The following is an 18612-nucleotide window of genomic DNA, read 5'->3' as shown; positions in this document are numbered from 1 at the left end:
CCACCACCCACCCTGAGTGGGCGATCAGCTAATTGGTTCATGTGTGTATTTGTACTTTCCAGACTGAGCTGTGCACGGAATACAAAACGTCCTCATCCTACTTCCCCCTCCCTACTCCGATTCACTCTACTTGGGAGGGCGTGTGTATGTGCACTCGCGTGTGTATGTCCGAGTGTGTATGTTTAGCAAAGGCGCTAGGAAGAAACTACCCCTTCTGCATCCCTCCCCCACCTCCGCTCTATACGAAAACGAAAACGAAGCATCTCTCGAGCAAGATGCGTCTCTAATCTGTCCCCAGCTGAAGTGTCCTCTCCACGCTGATAAGGACAGACTATCTCCGCGCTCATCCAGAGAGCTGATGCTTTGGCTTCCCGGGAGGGCGACCTGACTTCCTCCTGGAGAGCTGCGTTCACCCCGGGGTGTGCGAGTGCTGGTGCGTGCGTGCGTGCGAGTGTGTGTGTGTGTGTGTGTGTGTGTACACGACTGTGAGCTTGTAAGCTTCCTCTCCCGGCACTGTGCAGGCAGCTCCGGCGACGTTACTCTCCAAGCAGCCGACAGCAACGCGAGGCAGCCGCAGCCTCCGCCCCCTCTGTCTGGTGATTGGCTGGCTTTGCTCATCATTTCCCTGCGAGGAAAAGGGAAGGGCCAGTGACGCCCCCGAGCCCAGCTGCAGAAGCGGCCGCCACCTCCAGTGCACAAGGTGTCTCATCTGAGAAGAAACCTGAGCCCCAGGGAGGCAGCGCGGAGCGACCCGAGCAGGGCTGGCGCGAACCGGGAGGGAGAGCGCTGGGCAGCGCTCAAGGACCAGCGGGAGCTCGGCCGCAGCGGACCCTTGCGACCTGCTCCTGAGATCCCGGCTCCACGCTCTCCTCGAATTTTACGGATCTCCCCCCCGCGCCTGTCTCTCCCCAAAACGGAGCCTTTATATCAAGAGAAGGTGAGGGAGCTGGGGCAACCAGGACTTTCCCGGGCACCCAAGATGCGCTCCATTAGGAAGAGGTGGACGATCTGCACGATAAGTCTGCTCCTGATCTTTTATAAGACAAAAGAAATAGCAAGAACTGAGGAGCACCAGGAGACGCAACTCATCGGGTAAATGCAAAGCTTCATTTCAGGATATAACAAAACAAAACAAACAAACAAACAAAAAAAGTCAAGCCATAAATGAAATGGGAATATAGACGGTAGAGTGAGGGTTGGGATAGTATGTGTGTTCTGATGAGCTTTTGTGTGTTTAGTCTCATGAATTAAATAACAAAGGCTGTTGTTGAGGTGTGTGTGCTTCTCCACGGCGTGTTCCCAGGATGAGTTCAACTTGCCCTGTGTGGTGGTAGTGACAGTTGTGCTGGCGCCGGGGCTCACACGCCCAAGGAGAAGTCACTGCAGAAGTGTCAACAAAGAACGTGTGCCCTTGTCCTTCCTTTTAAGCCCTGGGCAGAACTCAGGAGAGATGTCTTCATTCCCCATGTGGTTGTCCTTCCTTCTTTCTCTGCCCTATCACTCTAAGGAGATAGTAGAGAGAGGTGGCTTCCTGAAAGGCTGAAGTTAAAGCCCAGAAAGCAGGAAATGCGTCTCCTGTTTCTTTCCTCTTCTTTGGCGTTGGATAGATCTGTGTACCATTTGAATTAGAAACGCCAATACAACCAAGGATTCTTCCCTATTTGCTCTTCTGTGGGTAAAACGCATGGGCGTCATGGTTACAGTTTTAGAAACTGGGTACTGTGAGCTTCACACAGATTGTATTTCTGCTATTTCTTTAGTTTGTCTAAATGAGTTCAGAAGCTTCCCCCACCCCAGTAAGTTCTCTAAATATCGCACTTCCTTCCTCCCTTCCCCTGGCCTCTGTTGCTTTGAAGTTTACCCAGGAGGTGGCTGCAACTTTGTGTTGCTTACATAGCTTGGAAGTGTTTTCTGAGGATGTGAACCTGGTTGTCAACTCTGTTCAAAGTCCTGTTTCGGAAATCCTCCCTCATCCGGAGGCGTCCGCTATCGGAAACTCCACACTGGCAGATGCCAGCCTGGTTTTCATGTTCCCTGGCATTTATTAAAACGAAGATAGAGCCCTTGCCAGTGTGTGTGTGTGTGTACGCGCGCGCGTGTGTGCGCATGTAAAGACTGCTAAAACGTGCATGCGTGCACACATACACACACACAAACTTCATGCACTCGATTTAATATTCCTGCTCCTCCCTAAGTAATGAGTATTTAGGTGAGCAAGACGGAGGCTTATACTTAACAAAGAATTTGCTGTTTTATAGGAAACTAAGATAGCAGAAGTACAGTCGAAAGGGACTGGAAGGGAATGAAAAAGCAAATAAAGAATGAGCTGGATGGTCGTTATGCATCGACAAGTCTACAAATGGTCTATTCTGGAAAAGAAAAAAAAATCCTAACTAATGAGGTCGCTTACACAGGGAGTGGGTGGGTTGAAAACGCAGCCTAGCTCAATTGTCAGCAAGGCAGGACTCTGGGCTGGGGCGGGGGCGTGCAAGGCAGACCTGTGCTTCCTAGGCAGACAAAGGGGTCTCGGGGAAGGTGATAAAGCGGCGCGTGGGGGAGAGGCGGAGGCTGGGCGTGGGGGTCGAGGCTCTTTGTTCCCTTGCGGGCTCGTGGGCTCGGAACACAAGCGTGAGCCCAGACAAAGCCGCCAAGCCTCGCCACAACTCTGAGGGTTCGGGCCCGCGGCTGGCTGCGGAGCAGGAGTGGGCGGACCAGTGAGGTGGACGGGAGGCGTCGCACGCCGTCCAGGAGCCCTCTCCCGGCCTCCCTAAACCGCCGCCAGGAAGGGGGCGCACACCCCGTGTCCCTCGCAGGGAAATGACCGACCTGGGACGCTCCACATTTCCCGGGCCACATTCCTCCTGTGGCCCTTCCCTGGACGCCGCGGGCCGGTGGGCACCGACGAGGAGCAGGCGGGCGCAGGCACCGGCGCCGCGGCTAGGCTAGCTCCGCTGGGTTTCGCTCGCCCCCTCTTGGGGCTGAGCTGCGGTTGCTCGCCTGCTCCTCTGAGAAAGCATGAGGCGGGCGCGTGAGTTAATCAAACAGGAAGCGAGGCACGCACGCACCGGCTACCTCCCCTCCTCCGCGAGAGTCGGCGGCGAGGGTGGAGGAATGAGTGAGGAGACAGGTTAGAGCCTTTACTTCGGGAACCAGGTCCCCTCTTAAAAAAAAAAAAAAAAAGCACTTCTACGGCTCTGGGGGCAACTAGGCTCCTCCTCCTCAATTAAAACCCGCAATTACGGTGGTGCGGGGGAGGGGCTGAGAGCCGCCTGCGGGCGCCGCGCTTCTCGCGCCCTGTAGCTCCCCGGGCTCCGCGGCCGGCGCCCGCTCTGCCCCGTCTCGGCGCACTTGGCGCTGCCCGGGAAATGCGGCCGCAGCGCGTCCTCCTGAGCGCTCTTTCCGTTTTCCCTCAAGGTAGAACGTTCGGTGGAAAAGCTTGTGATACTAGTTCGTGATTTCGTTTCAACTTCCAAATAGTGCTTCTAGTGGAGGAGTTGACTCATCCAACGACCTAATGATCTCTTTGACTCTATTTCTACCCCCAAGCCATTTAGAGGGGCTAGTTTTGAGATGAGTAGAGTGGAGATTTGGCCCAGAGCATTGAAAAGTGAGGTGACAGGCAATCTCAGACCTTTGGGAGGTACTGCATGACCTGAGAGTGGGCAGTAGGTTCAGTTAAGGACCTTCCACAATGCTGTACCTTAGACCCCCCCCCCCCAAGATCCCCCCTCATATTTCGTTTTCCTGCTACCATTTGCAGTATGCAGGCTGTTTCTTTATTCCACCTCCCCCTCTTAACTGGAGGTCCCATCTAGAGTGAGTGCAGCGTTGTTCTTATATACAATATTGAGCAGTCATTCCACGCAGAAGAGACCAGCACAACTTTCCTGCCTACCATCCACGTTCTCGTATCTCCAGAGGATTACTAAAAGCATGGTTTTTCTAAGGAATTATTTGAGAATAGGTCAAGTAATTATTGGAAATTTAACCTTTCATGCAAACCTATTAATTGCCTGGTATGATTACTAGTTAATAAAGTTTAACTCAAAAGGCATGAGGCTATAAAGTGGTTTATCCTTGACATATATATGTGTGTGTGTGTGTGTATGTATGTGTTTTTTCATAACTGGAAGAATGGCACTTGCCTCACAATTGACCCATGATTTCACTGACTTTGTGTGCTCTTTGGGTATAATTGTGTTAACTTAAGGGTCTTACAGATAAAAATATGTGGGTGTGCTTGTTTAATAAGATAATGTATTTGAAAGTGTGGCATAAACTTAAATATTTATCACACAAGTATTTGTTTTGATTGCGACTCCTTAAAACTTGCCACATACTGTGCTCCTAGTTGACCACAAATGAAACTAATTTTCTTATCATCTAGAGATTTCCTTTTTAATTTGACTGTGTACTTTGTCTCACTAAATAATTGTCCATATTCTGAAACTTATGATAATATTGACAGTGGAGATAAGCATTCATAGTTAGAATACTGCCATTGTCAGCAAAGTTAGTTCCAGTAGGTTCTAGCGTAGAACCCACTTATCAATCAGGGAATCCAGGATCTGTTTCATTTGAAATTCTACTAAAAACCATAAGCAGTAGGTTAAGGTAGTACATCTCATCTTTATTTTTAGTTGTTTGACACTTAGGGAATGAAGACAGCAAATTGCCTGCCGTTGCTATTCAGGCTTAGTTTGATGCAAGTTGTTTTCTTTTGTATGACTTTTATAATTTTATATTAAGGAGGAAATTTAACCTAGTTCATGGGAAACACATTCATTCCAAAGCCAAGTTATGAAGAGTTTTCAGTGGGGTTGAATGCGGGGCTTTTGGGACCTAATCTCAAGAAACAAAATTATATTTGTTATGTACTGCAGAATTAATAGAATAAGTTGTAGTGATGCCTGGCAACCCATATTTCAAAGAGAAAAATATTTGTAAAAACTAGTAACATAACTGATGATTAAATTCTGTCACTACCATCATTGTAAGGTTTTCTTAGCTCAACATAAGCAGGATTACTTTATAAAATATATTGCTTTATGCTGCATTATTTCCCTGATGTGTTTTGTGATTTTCTCTTTAGAAGTATATGTTGGATATTCCTGTATATAGCCCTATGCAAGAAATGTTTTCAGTGCAGCTGTATAGTAATTGGGTTTGATCTGGAATGAAAAACTAGTAGGGGGTGGCAACATCCTTCATTCCTTGCATTAAAGGAAAAGCCTTTCTAAGACAGAATACTACCAAGGTCACAAATGGAAACATCCCTTGGGACTCATTTAACTTTATACGAAGAAATTTGCTCCAGAGACTCAGATTGCACTAAGTCTAGCCTTCTTACATAGGAATTCCATCTACTTCAAGAAGTGGGACTAGTTGTAGCTATTTTCATTCAAAGTTCTTTCCAGGAATGAAACTGAATTTTGGTTTATCATCAGTTCAGTGAAAACAGTTCAAAGGGCAGAGTTATATGGTAGTATTTCATTAATATAAAACTGATTTAAACTTTTAAAGCTTTTTTTTTTTTTTTTTTAAGTCTTGGAGGTTCTGAAAAGCCTCCATATAACTAAATACATCAAAGCAATTATTTTGCAATGCAAAATGTACCTTTAGCTACATGTCAGCGAAACAGTCTTCCACAGGTATTTAAGAATGGCAGCCCATGTATATTTTTACTTCTCCTATGAAAGTTAATTGGTGGTAAAATAATTCTTATAATTATGGCAATCTGTGGTTAGAAAAAGATGATATTAACAATCCAGTTAACAAGATGAAGTTAGGAGAAAAATCCCTACCCTTAGAAATGGTGACAGTTTGTACCCATATTCTTGAAGGCATATCTCCAAAAGTGTGAAGGTTAGGTTCTGTATATATCCGTGTTCTCATTCATATGTAGTTATTATCATTAAACATGTAATATAAAAATTGACTTCTGTGCCACTGAGTAGTAAATGGCACCCTATGTTTCCTAGCATCTTAAGTGACCTCTATAAAATGATTATTATTGGCCATGCATAGGCATGCAAATGTATCATTTTCATCAGTAGGATAGTTTAAAATATTGATTTTTATGAGTTCTAAGTTTCACAGGGAGTAGTTGCATATGATGCTTTGAGTTGCTTCAAATTGGAACTACATGTTTAAAAAAGAATGCAAACCAAAATACCAAACTATAAGCCTCTAATTACAGAATTCATCTAACAGCTGTTACACAGGCAGTGTTTCCATTGATAGTAGGAGAGGATTGCCTACATAATGAACACAGTTTTAGACTTTGTGACTGAGCAAATAGTCATATTACTTTTTAACTCTATTTTTGAGATTTTAAAAAAGTAAGAGTTAACATGTAAAGAAATAAATGCAGATACTGAAAGGGCTATACCATAAACAGGTAACATTTTGTTTCTCTGAGTATGGGTTTAAGGCTATAAAGTACTAAGAAAATAGTCTATTGAACAATAAACTGGTTCTAGCATAACTGTCCTAATGATACAAATGCTATCATAGGTATCTATCCCTGTCAGCACTATGACCAGCACCACCATGCCACCTATATACTTGCCTGACAATATTGATTGAAAGGGATAGCACAGTTGATTGTGTGTGTGTGATGTAATGGAAAATACCATTAAAAATGACTACTGAATGAGTTTTCTTTCTCCTCATTACAATCTGTCTCCCCACCAACAACAACTATCAGGAAAGTGTCTCATTGTTGCAATGATTTGGGACTCCAAGTAATTTTAGAAATTAGCACTTCAATAGTGCTTTATAAATTACTTTCACATACAGACTCCCACTGAATTCTCACAAAGTCATTGCATGGTAGATAATGTTATTGCAATTTTCAAGATAAGGCAAGGCCACTGTGGCCTAGAAAGAGACTATTATCCAAGGACATATAGGTTAGCAAGTAAAAGAATCACCAGCAAGCCCAGATCACCTGATATTCTAAAGTCTTCTTACTCCAAAACAAAATCTCTTTCCATTGTAAAAATAAAATTACAATCTTGAGAGTCACAATTATACAGATGCCGTAGAAGTGGCCAAACTTCCTGTCTCTATTGTTAAACACAACAGGGAGGGAGGATCCAGTTTGAAGACAAGTTTCTTTTTTTCTTTAAACACCACAAAGACCTTTTCTTTATATGAAAAATGTTTTTATTTCAAAGAGAATAAGTGTAAAGATTGTCCTGATAAAGTCATATTCTCTTATTTCTTATAATACCTTTCATCAATCTCATACCTCTTCTACCATGTAGAAAAATTTGTATCGACAATTTGTAATCAGTAATCCAAATCAAATTATGTATTATGCTACTTAGATAAAATCCTTCTTACTTTCACAGAGCTGGCATTTTTGTTTTGTTTCAGAGATGGTGAACTGTGTTTGAGTCGATCCCTTGTCAATAGTTCTGATAAAATCATTCGAAAGGCTGGCTCTTCAATCTTCCAGCACTCTGTAGAAGGTTGGAAAATCAATTCCTCTTTGGTCCTGGAAATAAGGTGAGTTTCTTTAATAAGCCATAATAAATTTCACATCATGTTCTCAAATACATTGGGCTTGGCAAACTTGTATTGAATGCTTGATTTATAGATTAAGTATGAGTACTTTAATAAAAGAGTGAATCAGGGGCGCCTGGGTGGCTCAGTTGGTTAAGCGGCTGTCTTCGGCTCAGGTCATGATCCTGGAGTCCCTGGATCGAGTCCCGCATCGGGCTCCCTGCTCGGCAGGGAGCAAGCCCGCTTCTCCCTCTCCCACTCCCCGTTTGTGTTCCCTCTCTCGCTGTGTCTTTCTCTGTCAAATAAATAAATAAAATCTTAAAAAAAAAAAAAAAGAGTGAACCAGCTCTACTTAATGTTGATCAATGAAGGATATGAAACCATAAAACTGAAATCATTATGCAGTCAGAAATTTAAGGATGAATATGTGAGTTTTGAATATACTGTCTTTATTCTAATGGAATAAAATATTCAACGGAATACTAACATTTAATAGACTTTTTTTTATTCTATTACTCAGGATGGACATATATTTTGAGAATTATCTTTAACTTCTTTATTAAGTCTTCATACATTTCTTCTATCTTTTCACACTGGATGAAAGTAGAGCCTATCCAACTCCTATTTTGCTGACTATTCTAAATAAATTTTATTTACTCTATAGATGGATATTTCTATGTGAGTTTCTGTAATAAAAGTCTCAGTAATTATATCCTAAATTGGCAAAAGTCAGAAAATGAATTTTCTAGAGTACTGGTTTATTCTTTGTAAGATTTTGGCATTTTGCCTGAAACAAGCTCTCGAAATCAAACTCAAGGCCTGCATATATCTATTATATCTTATTTTCTTCTGGTACAATTCTACAACTAATAAGAAGGTTAGGGCCAGACCTTCCTGAGCATGGAGGAAGCAAACACATCATGTTTTCCTACAACTACGTTGCTATATTGGTTGGTGTGTTGAAATCAGAGCATTTCAGTAAATCAGACTCTTTGAAAGTTTTAGAGAACTATCCTTTACATAATAAAATCATTGCAATTTCATATTGGCAAAATTCTAATTATTCAATGAATGGATATTACTGCACAGATTTTGTAAGTCATTACGAGGATAATGATCTGTTGACATTGACAACTGACAATGACATTGATCTGTCTGTCTGGGTTTCTGTCTACTCACTTCTTGGATCATACCTATATGTCATGTAGATCATGAGCACCTTTCAGGAAGAGTCTACTAACACTCATCTTCAGAGTATGCATAGCAGTTCATAAAATGCTTTGTGGCAAAGACACTCACTCCATGTTGAAATACACTTGAAAGATTGGAAAATTTTTTAAAAGATGGGTGCGAGGGAAATGCAGGAATAGTTTGTTTTGAAGCTTTGGAAGTGGCTGGAATGGGAAATGAAACCATGGCAATATCAAATAGTGTGTACTTGGTTGCTTTTAGTTATGGGAAATTTGGTGTATTTGTAGGCAGAGCACAAGAATGAGGAGATGAGTAGGGTCTGATGACAGAGTCTATAAATTGGTGTCTTCTGGGTAGAATATGGTCAGCAAGCAAGATTTATTTCAACTGGATAAATAAAAACCCTTAAAACCAATATTAAAATTAGGAGATTCCTTTAAAAGTACAGATTTCCATATATTCTTAAGAAAATGAAAAATTTGACAACTCTGGTCATAAATACAGGCATAGTTTAGTTTAGAACAGAATAAGGATTCATATTTCTTAGAGGTAGATATTGGAAGGAGAGAAATATGGGTGATTTATAAAGGAAATATTTGATCTATAAGGATGTCTCAAAAGGAACTTTCAGGGGCGCCTGGGTGGCTCAGCCATTTAGCGTCTGCCTTCGGCTCAGGTCATGATCCCAGGGTCCTGGGATCGAGCCCCGCGTTGGGCTCCTTGCTCAGCAGGGGAGCCTGCTTCTCCCTCTCCCTCTCCCACTCCCCCTGCTTGTGTTCCCTCTCTCGCTGTCTCTCTCTCTCTGTCAAAAAATAAATAAAAATAAAATAAAAAAAGGAACTTTCAAACTGAAAGACTTGGCAAGAAGGGAGGCAATTAGGTAAAGCTATGCAGATCAGGTAAAAGAAAGTAGTGGAAGAAAGTAAAGTAAAATAAGAAATGTAATAGTTTAATTAATATGTCTAAATATTATATCAGATAAAGTCTAATAAGTAAATTCAAAAAGTAATTAGCAATAGTTTAAGTAATATATACTTCCTAGTATCTATACAAAAATGAGGCTACAGAGGTACATTTTGCTATTTTTAAGATATTCAAGCTAAGGGTATTAAATATAAATTGAGCCAAGCAAATCAGTATTACAATTTTACAAATTAATGAAGATTGCATTCATATCTGTGAAGGTGATCCGTTTTCAAAAATAACAGATGATATTATGTATGAAATGTTAGTACTCTTTTCGTATGATTCTCCTTAACAGATAAAGAAGTAAACAATAAAAAATTGAACAAATATTGAATAATACATACAAAGTTGTCACTTCCTTACAAGGAAACAATAATTTGTAAAACTATTATTGTACAACATGATACAGTTCATAAAAATTATAATTGCCTATAGCATTAGTGATTTGTGAGTATTAATCAGCTTGACACCTGTAATAAAAAATTTAGAATATGAAAATGTCCTATTGTTAGCTTAGCTCTTGTTTTTCATACTGGAAACTAACCATAAACTAATTTGGATTATTATCTTTCTTTATTTCTTCCCCACATCTGTAACATTTATGAAGAACTACATTACTTGGTTTCTGTGAGTGGGTGTAGGCATATTTTACAAGTGTTTTTAAAATTCTACTTTGAAGTTTTGATTAAGATATTACAACTAATCATTTTTGATCTTACATGATTAAACCATGCTTACAAATCTTTCTCATTTTAAAAATCTCATTAAACTTATAATGCTCTTGTAACATTCCTAATAAACTATTTATCTATTTGTATTAACATGTGAAGCAGTCACTGATGATAAGTTGTTTTTCCCTACATTTGTAGAAATGATTTTTTTCTTTTCTTTTTTTTTTTAATTTGTTATTTATTTGAGACAGAGAGAATGAGAGAGAGAGAGAGAGCACATGAGAGGGGGGAGGGCCAGAGGCAGAAGCAGGCCCCCCGCCGAGCAGGGAGCCCGATGTGGGACTCGATCCAGGGACTCCAGGATCACGACCTGAGCCGAAGGCAGTCGCTTAACCAACTGAGCCACCCAGGCGCCCTGATTTTTTTCTTATTACTGATTTTTTCAACCCTATATATACTCTGCTACTTTCATAAACACATCAAGAGTTAATTCATATATGTTCATCAAACAACTGTACCTCTGGGGAGTTTTTTGAGAGAGATGGTTCCATTTTCATGGTGCTTTGGAAATTCATCAAGATTTAGAAGAGTTTATCCATTCCACAGCTAACTTCACAATTAAAATAATTACCTTGGTTAAGGACTTGATTTTATTGGTAGTAGTTTGTTCTTTGTTATAGTAAGCTAGGAAATGACATATTTGGGGCTCCTGGGTGGTTCAGTCAGTTGAGTTCAGTTCTGGTCATGTCTTCAGTTCAGGTCATGATCCCAGGGTCCAGGGATTGATGAGCCCCACATCAGGCTCCCTGCTCCGCAAAGAGCCTGCTTCTCCCTCTCCTGCTCCCCCTGCTTGTGCTCTTTCTCTTTCTCTCTCTCTGTCAAATAAATAAATAAAATCTTAAAAAAAAAAAAGAAATGACATATTTAAGATGTATCAGATGTTTGAGTAAATCTATAAACATTGTACCAAGAGAGTATTTGGTCATGTCCAACACTTGTGACTTGACCCTTTTTTCCCCATCTTTCTTTTCTTTATTTTCCCCTCATTCTTCATATGCTGAATAGAAACCTAAGGAATTACAATACCAGATGTGGATGCATAGAGATATATGAGCTCAACTACTCATCAAGGCACATCATAATTAGAAGGACTATTTTCAAGTTAATATCATCAGATGTCAAGGTTTTTAAACAGATCAAACTTGCAGGTTAACTAAACTTAACTGCAAATTTATATATGCTTACCTACCAAAAAGAACTTGCTGTTGCATGCATTGATTTACTTTAGAGAAAGGTCCACATACAACTCTTCTACTTACTCTGTTCAGTAAGTAGCCAGAGGAGCACATCTTGGGTCATATAACTTGTTAGTGGCAGAGTCAAGCTTCAAAGCTAGGCCTATCTAACTAGAACCAAAGCTCTTATCATGAAACAAATTTCTTGGAAGACTCTATTTTAATACTAAAAATGCAGCCTTATGCAGTACACACAATGGAGAGGTTTTTTTTGTTCCAAAATAATAAAATATAGTATTCATCCAATATTACTAAATGCTGGGTCAAATAATCAAATGGCCATCTGAGGTGTAAATTAAACTAAAAAATGCTTTTCTTCAAGCATTTTGAGGCCATTTTGCCTTTTCATTTGGCTGCGTAGGATTTTTCTTTGATACTAGAATATCTTTCTATAACAGCTGGGACCCTAAGCTCAGAAGCCCTAACAAGCTACAGGTTATGTTCTTTCAGTGCTTTGAAGAATCTTGCTTTGCGAAAATAATCTTTGAGACAAAAAATTGTGTGTTCTCTCTGCTTTTTTGTAGGCATAATGAAACACTCGGCACTTCTTAAACCTTTTTAAATTTCTTTTTAGTAAACCACATTAGTAACAATTGAATTGATTTGGTGATTTTTGTCTGAAGTCCAAAGTTTGCAAAAACTGATTCCTAATATATGTATCATAACCTAATTTGCTTCTCAACTTGTGATGCATTCCAGCTGTAAGATTTGTCTTAACAATACTCGCTGATGGAGTCAACAGTGTCATTTAGATTAAATTTTAGTTGCCACAGCACGTATGCTTGTTGTTGACAAGAAACCTACAGAGAAGAAAGAGTGGCACCTGGTGATAGGTTAGCTATATTTAACATTTCACAAGTGAAAACAATGTTTAGTAAATTAATTCTCTGGAACTCTGCAGCTGCTATTTCAAGTGATGTGTGATGTTGAAAGGGACGTTCTAGTTGAAAATTCAGTTGAAAAGTTGCTGTATAAAATCTATTCGTGTCAGTTGAACAGTCTCAACCAGCCTTTCAGTTTAAACCAGCATTGCTTAACAAAAAATAATCTTTATGACTAAGATTTTTAGTCTCACTGGAAGTGAAATGTAATTTTAGATTCTTTCAGTTATCTTTAACATTAAGACAGTTGCTGAATTTAGGTTTTTGCTTATTAATAGGGTTTCAAATGTTAATTATGCCCACAAAATGACAGTTAAAGACCTATAAGGGATCTTTTCTGTTGTTGCTCTTTGCAGTCAAACACAGAAAACACAACCCCTGCTTTACATATCTGGTAATGACTTGATCACCTATCAGGAAAACTAGTATTGAGACAGCCTGCATATTAAACTTAGCTTTTGTTGATTCATGTTTCTTCCTTTTTTTATTTTTTTAAAGATTTTATTTATTTATTTGACAGAAAGAGACACAGCAAGAGAGGGAACACAAGTAGGGGAAGTGGGAGAGGGAGAAGCAGGCTTCCCGCGGAGCAGGGAGCCCAATGCGGGCTTGATCCCAGGACCCTGTGATCATGACCTGAGCCGAAGGCAGACGCTTAACGACTGAGCTACCCAGGCTCCCCAATTCATGTTTCTTTAGAACCCAGAATTTAAACTGAATTTCCTTTCTATCTCTCTCATTCTGAAATAATTTTGTTTAATCTGCTCTCTTCACTTATGTCAATTATCTGAGTAAAAGCATATATGTTCTTGGTGATACTGAAAATATTGTTCAGTTCACTGTAAGAGCTTTTCATGCTTCCAATGACATTTAATTATATTTAAGCACTAGTTTTCTTTTTTTCATATATTTACAGTGTGAATAACAACTAGACTTAGCAAATCCACAGAACTTTTTATAGTCCGTTACATCTATAATCTAAAAAATGCCTAGTGGTGCCTGGGTGGCTCAGTTGGTTAAATGTCTGCCTTGGGCTCAGGTCATGTTCCCAGGGTCCCTAGGATCTAGCCCGAGTCCGGCTCTGTGCTCAGAAAAACGTCTGCTTGTCCCTCTCCCTCTTCTCTCCCCACCCGCCACACTTGTGTGCACACTCTCTCTCTATCTCTTTCTTTTTTTAAAAAAGATTTTATTTATTTATTTGAGAGAGAGCACATGAGAGGGAGGAGGGTCAGAGGGAGAAACAGACTCCCTGCTGAGCAGGGAGCCCCATGCGGGACTCGATCCCGGAACTCCAGGATCATGACCTGAGCCGAAGGCAGTCGCTTAACCAACTGAGCCACCCAGGCGCCCTCTCTATCTCTTTCAATAATTAAAAGTCTTAAAAAAAAAAAAAGATAAAATAAAAAATGCCTACAGCTTGCTAGGGAGGAAAAAAACCCTAACCTTTCCTCACTGTTCCCAAAAAAAAAAAAAATATTAAGCATTGAAGCTACAATACTGCTCACTCAGAATAATTATTTTCAGTTTTTCTTGAATCCTACACCAGGAATCTTAGCTCAGATAATTTTCCATGCATAGATGTAAGCCCTAAGATGGAAACTAAAAGTTTAGTTCAATATAAGAAAAAGAACTTACTGGAGACATTCAAGGTTTCCTTTCACCCTTCTTTCAGTTTAAAAACAAATACCGCTCTAACAGAATAAACAATTGTTGAGCCTATAAAACAGTTTTGGAAGAACACATAGTATTATCTGAGTTTAATAATTATGCCGTTTATCTGAAGAGTTAGGCAATGTGGTATCTTTTGAAATTTCGCTAAACTTTTTTTTTTTCTTTAAAGATTTTATTTATTTATTTGAGAGAGAAAGAGAGCACAAGCCCGGGGAGGGGCAGAGGGAGAGGGAGAAGCAGGCTCCCCACTAAATAGGGAACCCTACACAGGGCTCAATCTCAGGACCCTGGTGTCATGACCTCAGCCCAAGGCACACGCTTAACCAACTGAGCCACAAAGGCACCCCTGAAATTTCGCTGAACTCATTGTCCACTTTTTTATATCAATTTTCACTAAGAGTGAACAAATTAAAGATGTTCTATTATACTCAGGAATGTAAAAGACCTATGTTTAAAATATTTTGTTGTTAAATTTCTATAACACAGCAAAGGTTCTGTTACTGGAAAGTCCCTTGTACTATCAGTTGACAAGCATTTGAGTGTTAGCTTGTTTCGTGAATAAAGGTGTTTTCCCCTTTTGGATTTCCAAGTTAAAAAGTCTTCTTTCAAATTTGGATATCTGGTCTATTCACATCACACTTGGAAACATTTCACTACTTGTGAGTTACATCTTCAAGTATCTATAACACTACCTTTAAACTATGTTCAAAGGAAAATTATAATACCAGCTAGTTTGGCGATTTGACCACATCCGTGCAGCTTTTATTTTAGAGCCAGCCTTGTCATTTCCACAGGAAATGAGATTTTTTTTGAAATACAGGTGTCAGGCATTACTACATTTTTTCCCCAAACAAACAAGTGGTAGTTAATAAGTATGTACAAAAGTTTCTATGGATTGCTGTTCTTGGTACTAGATAACTTTTGCAAAGAATTATATGTGCTTAACATAAGGAGAGACTTGTCAGTTTTCTGCAGTTCACACACCCGAAAGTTGCTGATTTCTCTGGCAATTGTCTTCATATGTAATCTGTACTTTGTTAATATGAACTGTTATGGTGCCTGATAGCATTACTATTAATTTTTAAGTTTCATTTGTAGGGCATTTATACAGATTTTCATCTATAAATTCTACTTACAAACCTGATATTCTGATTGAATAAAAAAATTCAAAAAATACTTTCTTTTCCAGAGAGTTAATGAACATATCCCTTGTGTATCAAACCTGGTCAAACAAAGTTTTCAGTCAACTGGTTTTCTAATAAGACTACAATTGAACTGGGACCTATTTAAAGCAAACCAAAATTAAACAAAAATAAAGATTTAGGTTATTTTCCATCCCTTCTTGCTAGTCATGCTTCTGGCTTGTAAGTGTGATTGGGAGAATTGCCCTTTTGGTGGAGTAATGGGAGGAGGTCATATTGTGCTCAGTAATAGCGTTTATGAATGCAGTAGAGCTTAAACAGTAATAGCACCAAAGGAAAACATGTTTGTCATATCTTAAATGTTATAATAATGGTATTGTTTTTAGCACTCTGAAAATACAAGCTCACAATACGAGCACTTCGGTAACTAATATCCAATTTCCAGTCTAGAGAGAGCTTTCTCAGATTGCTTCTAGCTGGTATATGTTTGGTAGCTTGAGGATGAGGTGAAGTCAGATTTCTGTAGGAAGGCTCATAGTTTCTTTGGCCATATATTTCCCTCACAAACTTAGTAGGCTCCTGGGCCATTTCCTTGTACTTAATTACTGGTATAAATAACTGCACCCAAAGGTTTCTTCTGAACAGTTCTTCAGCCTCTGAGTCTCCTCTATTCTAGCCTAACCCTCTTTCCCTTAATTTCCCTCCTAACTCATTTGAATCTATAAACTTACATAGGAAGGATGACTCTTGTTCCTGGGATGGCTCTGATCTACAGTTGTATCTCTTGCTAAGTGGGGTATTAGAAACATTTTGGAGGTCCCAATTTCCAGACTTTCACACAGTTTACATACAGGCCATTGCCAGAGATATTCCTTTCCTTCTGAGCTTGCAACTTGGCTATTTCATGCCTGATTTTGCATCTTCTATTGCCTTGCTAGAAGGAGCAACTAACATAAAACAGCATAGAAACTCTTTTTAACCATTTCTCCAAGAGTAACAGGCTTATTAGATATAGGATTTGACTCCAAAATTATTGCAGACCATCATTTTATTAGGTGCTTTGCTATATCATGCCAAGGTCGCTAGCTTTCCAGCCAGCTATAGCTTTATTTTCATTTTCCATCATCTAACTTAGCATTTACATATTTGTTTATACAGCATCTCACATCTGTTATCAGTTTCTTTATTATGTATGGGATAGGCTAAGCTTCCATCAAAAAAGAGTTCTATCTTAAAATACAATGGATCAAACATGTTGGAAGTTTATTTCTCTCTTGTATATCCATGCACATTATCCCACGTAAGAAAACTCACATGACCAAAACCAGCTGCACTTGAGTTTGGAAACTTGCAAATTTTCTAGCTGAGGAGTCATGTGCCTGAGTAAAACTTAGAAGATTCAAATACTAAAAGGAAGACTGGAAGGAAGAACACTAAAGAACAATTAGCTATCTCTGCCGGGCATAGTGTGGTGTTCTATCTATCCATTTTTTCCCCTAACATACCCATTTTTCTTCCTGGATTCTTGAGCTTCAAAGGGCTTTCATATACTATAGTCTTATTCTTCTTCAAATAATTATAATATACACATGATTTGGATTAATGTATATAAATTTATTGGGAAGTTTAATCCTTTTCAGAGAGTTAAGTAAGATATAATTCCAAACCATTTTATTTCTATTTACCTTAACTAGACAACACTGAACAAAACAAAATGACTATAGAGAATTAATTAAAGCTAGCAGAATATCTAGTTATGCAAAGTCAAGTCACGGTATTTTCATTTTATTTAATAAACTAATTTTTCTTATTTTTTTCTTCAAGTTTTTATTTAAATTGTCTTTAGTTAACATATAGTGTAATATTGGTTTCAGGAGTAGAATCTAGTGATTCATCACTTATATGTAACACCCAGTGCTCATCACAAGTGCCCTCTTTTAATGCCCATCACCCATTTAGCCCATCTCCCTGCCCACCTCCCCTCCAGCAACCCTCAATTTGTTCTATTATAGTTAAGATTCTCTTATGGGTTTGCCTCCCTCTTTTTTTTCCCCCTTCCCCTATGTTCATCTGTTTTGTTTCTTAAATTCCACATATGAGTGAAATCATATGGTATTTGTCTTTCTCTGACTGATTTTGCTTAGCATAATACACTCTAGCTCCATCCACCTTGTTGCAAATGGCAAGATTTTATTCTTTTTGATGGCTGAGTGTATCTGTCACATCTTTTTTTTTTTTTAAGATTTTACTTATTTATTTGACAAAGTGAGACAGCATGAGAGGGAACACAAGCAGGGGGAGTGGGAGAGGGAGAAGCAGGCTTCCCGCGGAGCAGGGAGCCTGATGTGGGGCTCGATCCCAGGACCCTGGGATCATGACCTGAGCTGAAGGCAGACGCTTAACGACTGAGCCACCCAGGCGCCCCTATCTGTCACATCTTTATTCTTTATCCATTTATCAGTGGATGGACATTTGGGCTCTTTCCATAATTTGGCTATTGGTGACAGTGTCTATAAACAGTGGGGTGTATGTGCCCCTTTGAGTAAGTATTTTTGTATCCTTTGGGTAAATACCTAGTAGTGCAATTGCTGGATAGTAGTTATTTTTTTCATTTTTTGAGGAACCTCCATACTGTTTTCCACAGTGGCTGCACCAGAATAAACTAAATTTTTTGTATCTTTTTTCACTCTATAAATAGATGTATATACTATATTTATTTACCAAATCATTGAGAAACTATAAGCAAATGATTTTTTTTAAGAACAAATTCAGTATCAATAGAATCTACTTAATTGGTTGGTTTAATTACCACCTGACAATTTAAGATTCATAGTGTACCAATTTATATTTTATCATATGTTACTTTGTACATAGTATCACCAGTTCTTGGATGTGTTGTCATTAATGGAAAACTTTGCTTGCATTTCCATATAGGAAGAACATTCTTCGTTTCCTAGATGCAGAAAGAGATGTCTCAGTGGTCAAGAGCAGTTTTAAGCCTGGTGATGTCATACACTATGTGCTAGACAGGCGTCGGACACTAAATATTTCTCAGGATCTCCACAGCCTCCTACCTGAAGTTTCACCAATGAAAAATCGCAGATTTAAGACCTGTGCAGTTGTTGGAAATTCTGGCATTCTGCTAGATAGTGAATGTGGAAAGGAGATTGACAGTCACAATTTTGTAATAAGGTGAGCTTTCTTCTGTTCCTAAAGATTGTAATTTTTTCCAAGATGTTTTAATGGGGTGTGGAAAACTGACAGAAATGTGTGAGGCTAATAT

General features: G+C 39.3%; 1 protein-coding gene across 1 annotated transcript in view; it reads left to right on the top strand.

Moving 5' to 3' along the window:
* Nucleotides 1-651: 651 nt before the first annotated feature.
* The window catches only part of ST8SIA4 (ST8 alpha-N-acetyl-neuraminide alpha-2,8-sialyltransferase 4), a 100554-nt gene continuing 82593 nt past the window's right edge, over nt 652-18612 (top strand). The window contains exons 1-3 of the mRNA XM_035014955.1: nt 652-1092; nt 7384-7515; nt 18264-18521. Of these exons, the coding sequence (XP_034870846.1) occupies nt 980-1092; nt 7384-7515; nt 18264-18521 (503 nt within the window). The 5' untranslated portion in view covers nt 652-979. The remainder of the gene's footprint in view (nt 1093-7383; nt 7516-18263; nt 18522-18612) is intronic.

Source organism: Mirounga leonina, unplaced genomic scaffold, assembly GCF_011800145.1.
Source record: "Mirounga leonina isolate KUSES-001 unplaced genomic scaffold, KU_Mleo_1.0 Mir_168, whole genome shotgun sequence".
Lineage (NCBI taxonomy): Eukaryota > Metazoa > Chordata > Mammalia > Carnivora > Phocidae > Mirounga > Mirounga leonina.
This window is presented reverse-complemented; position numbering and strand designations above follow the sequence as displayed.